Raw genomic sequence first — 3,297 nt, 5'->3', positions numbered from 1 at the left:
TTATTGGGATACTTATTTTTATTCATATATGCTTATTACTTATTTTCACAAAAATGGACTAGGTACAAAATTGACATTTTAAACCTAATTTGCAAGCAAAAGCACTGTCATTTGTTTGGAAACTACTCATAGGAAATTAATTTTGTAACTATGCCAAAACCTTTAGAAGTACAATCTTAAAACAGTTTATTATTTCCTGGAGGTGCTGATATGGCCAACTTTGAAATACCTACTGTAGAGCAGAAGGAAAAAACAACAAAATCTCCTAAATCCCTACAAAGATAATAAGAACAGTATGAAAAATTTCTTGAGACATTTAAAAAATTCCCTAGACTTTCATTAACACAATTTAAAAACTACAACAGGTATTTTTATTAAAATATGTCAAGTAGGATTATAAATTAGTTGATTTTGAAATATTCAGGTCGAAGGATCAAGTAAGAACATTTTTTTCTTGATGCTTAATTAGAAATCGTACAACTTTTTAAAGAATTAACTCTATAAAGATGTCTGAATTATACTATTGCACAATAAACAGCACCATCTGGAAGTTTATCCATATGACTCATCATCTTCCTCAAGTGTAGCACTGTCACCTGGTTCGAATTTGAACAGTGAAACACAATCTAGTTTTTACTTTCTCAATATTCTTCCTCCGCTCAGAGTTTGGCAGGATGTTTTTCTCTTCAACCGTCTAATGACAGTGTGAACTTTTCAGGGTCATCATCACTATAGGTAAGAGAATGTTTTAAAACCACAGTTTTTGTTAAGTACATTAATGCAAATTCTGTGCTTAAAAACGACACATACATAGAAAACAAGATGTTCTGGAAATGAGATGTAATCTGTCAGTCTTTAAAGTACACCATCTTTTTTGATAAGAGTTATATATCCTTATGCATTTTCAAAAGCCTAAAATTTTAATCACTGGATTTAATTTCATATAGTTTAATACTGACATTTTTTAATTCTAAAGAAGCATTCTAATAAAAAAATCGCTATCAACTGTATTTTATATACTTCTTACATAACATGACACCAATAAGTAGAATTACTCTAAACTTTTTAAAAAAAGTACTTCAAGTTGTCAAGAAATCAGAGTTAAGTTACATCTTACCTTCGAGGAGGAATATTAACATCTGCTAGCGTATATAGAGGTGTTAGGCTTGACACAAGATAATGAAGTTGAGGAAATGGAACTAAATTCATGCTGATTTCATTAAGGTCCATATTAAGGGACCCTTCAAACCGTGCAGAGCTAAAAGACAGGTATTAAAACAATTTTAAAAAAATCCAAAATTATATACTCTGAATTAAACACATATAGGTGAAAAATTAATTATTGTAAAAACTTTACCAAATTTCATAAGGGTTTATTTAATGTACTCTATAATCTGGAATATAATAATTCTAAGAAATCTTGGAGATCAGAGTCATAGAATTCCTTTAGGTCAGCTGACAAGGAGTCATACATTAGCTGGTTTAAAAGTAAGATATTCCACAACAAAGAAAAAAGCTTAACTTTGTCTAATTAAGTATTTCTTAAGTGCGTTCACCCCAAAATTATTATTATTTCCTGAAATATCCTTAAGAAATGCTGATCCAGGATCTCAGAAATTAAAACTCTAGTCTATCCTAACAAGACAAAAACATAAGACAAAATGAAAAAGCCCTTACAAATTAGAAAAATAAACATGTGGCTACAGAAACTTCAATCACGATCAAAAGCACAGTAGTTTTCCAAGCTGGATTACCTTGTTAGATGCAGCAGCAAATTTGCCACAATGTTGTTCATTGCATCAAAGGGTTTCCTCCGTCCTCGCTGTCGTTTCTGATAAGCCCTAGCACTTGAAGTAACCAGACTGTTTGGCTTCACACTTGGACCCAACTTTCCAGAGCTCATCACGAGGTCTATTTTGCTAATGATGTCAAATAAAGACTTTTGGAAGAAAAATATTGGGAGGAAAAACTATTAAGAAAAGTAGAGACAAATGATATTCCATTAAGAAAGAAAAAGAAAAATAAACTTATTTTTTCTCTTAGATGAAAAAAGGGGACAAAATGTTTGACACAAACACATTAAGCGTAACACAGGACTAAGCATGCATCGTCTGAAGTCCACAGCTTCAGTGCCATTTCTTACTTGATTGTCGATGGGCAGCACACAGTCTGCGTGCTCGTTCAGCTCCTTCATTGCCAAGATGCTGTTATAAGGTGAGGTTATGACGTCATCCTCACTAGAAGGGTAGATTGAAGTCACAAATCTGTATACTGCTGGGAATTCATCTTCAAGCACCTTTAAAAGAAATGTGCCAAGTCCAGATCCTGTTCCTGAGGATTAAAATTTTTAAAAGAAAACAATGAAATGACATAGAATGATACTGTGAGGACCTTGGAATTTTACATTTTATTGGTAGAAATAATTTTCAGTTATTCCTATCATTATGTATTAACTAATCTAATTTCAGATAAGGAAAAAGGAGGGCAACAGATATAGTCAGGTTTTAAAGTCTATTTCTAAAGTCTATTTCTGGCTCTAAACATGAGCCAGAAATGGTTCATATTTCACTCATTTTTATACTGAAACCATTAGATGCAAAGGTAAGTTAAGTAATTGAACGGTGAAAAATTCAACTAAGCATTCAGTGTACACTTAATAGTAAATATGAAAGTTACCTAGGTTGACACTTTGGTGTAATATGCATACTTTTTTAATGATGAAGGAAACATGTCATTAGGGTCTTAAACACTGAGCTAAAAATTGTTTAAAATTAAGCTTATCCACTTTGAACTTACGAAGCTTTTAAACATGAAATTTTGTCACTACCTGTGCAGAAATATAATCTAGGACTCTGATTAAAGATAATTTTCAGATGCACAAAGTTACATTACATAAATTCAAAAAACTTTGACCATGTGGAGAGAGAAAGCTGGAAGCTTCTAAAGATTGTTCTTGAAACCATAGGCTGTGAACTACTAGTGAGCTAGGAAGTTTAATAGATTGGTACCAGTATTTTAAGTATTTTTTAAAAACCAAAACATTAGAAAGTATCGTGTCACAGGTAGTAATGTTTTCTGAATCATTTATTTCATTTTGTGTGTATGGTACTGGAATATAAACAGAATTTTTTACTATTTGATTAAAAAGGCTATGATGTTAAAAAATACTAGATGAAAAAAATATAGATGAACGTGAGGGAGATTTTTTGAGTAGTCTTTAACCACTTAGCAGTTCACCCCAAGCATCACTTGGGCAGCATGCTTGTCTGTGTACTGACTATCCTGTTTCATTTCAAC

At 31.9% G+C, this 3,297-nt stretch overlaps 1 protein-coding gene across 2 annotated transcripts in view; it reads right to left on the bottom strand.

Annotated features, from left to right (window-relative positions):
- The window catches only part of Tube1 (tubulin epsilon 1), a 30,529-nt gene that overhangs the window by 12,422 nt on the left and 14,810 nt on the right, over positions 1-3,297 (bottom strand). The window contains exons 7-9 of one of the 2 annotated variants that reach the window (XM_003466496.5): positions 2,144-2,331; positions 1,755-1,939; positions 1,118-1,258 (exon numbers count right to left, since the gene is read on the bottom strand). In XM_003466496.5, coding sequence (XP_003466544.1) covers positions 1,118-1,258; positions 1,755-1,939; positions 2,144-2,331 — 514 coding nt within the window. The remainder of the gene's footprint in view (positions 1-1,117; positions 1,259-1,754; positions 1,940-2,143; positions 2,332-3,297) is intronic. The other variant, XM_063253886.1, reaches the window with a different exon arrangement.

The sequence above is a fragment of the Cavia porcellus genome, unplaced genomic scaffold (genome assembly GCF_034190915.1).
Source record: "Cavia porcellus strain 051 isolate PalLab524CR breed Dunkin Hartley unplaced genomic scaffold, mCavPor4.1 scaffold_7, whole genome shotgun sequence".
Classification (NCBI taxonomy): domain Eukaryota; kingdom Metazoa; phylum Chordata; class Mammalia; order Rodentia; family Caviidae; genus Cavia; species Cavia porcellus.
The sequence above is the reverse complement of the archived record's forward strand: the minus strand, read 5'-3'. Positions and strand labels throughout refer to the sequence as shown.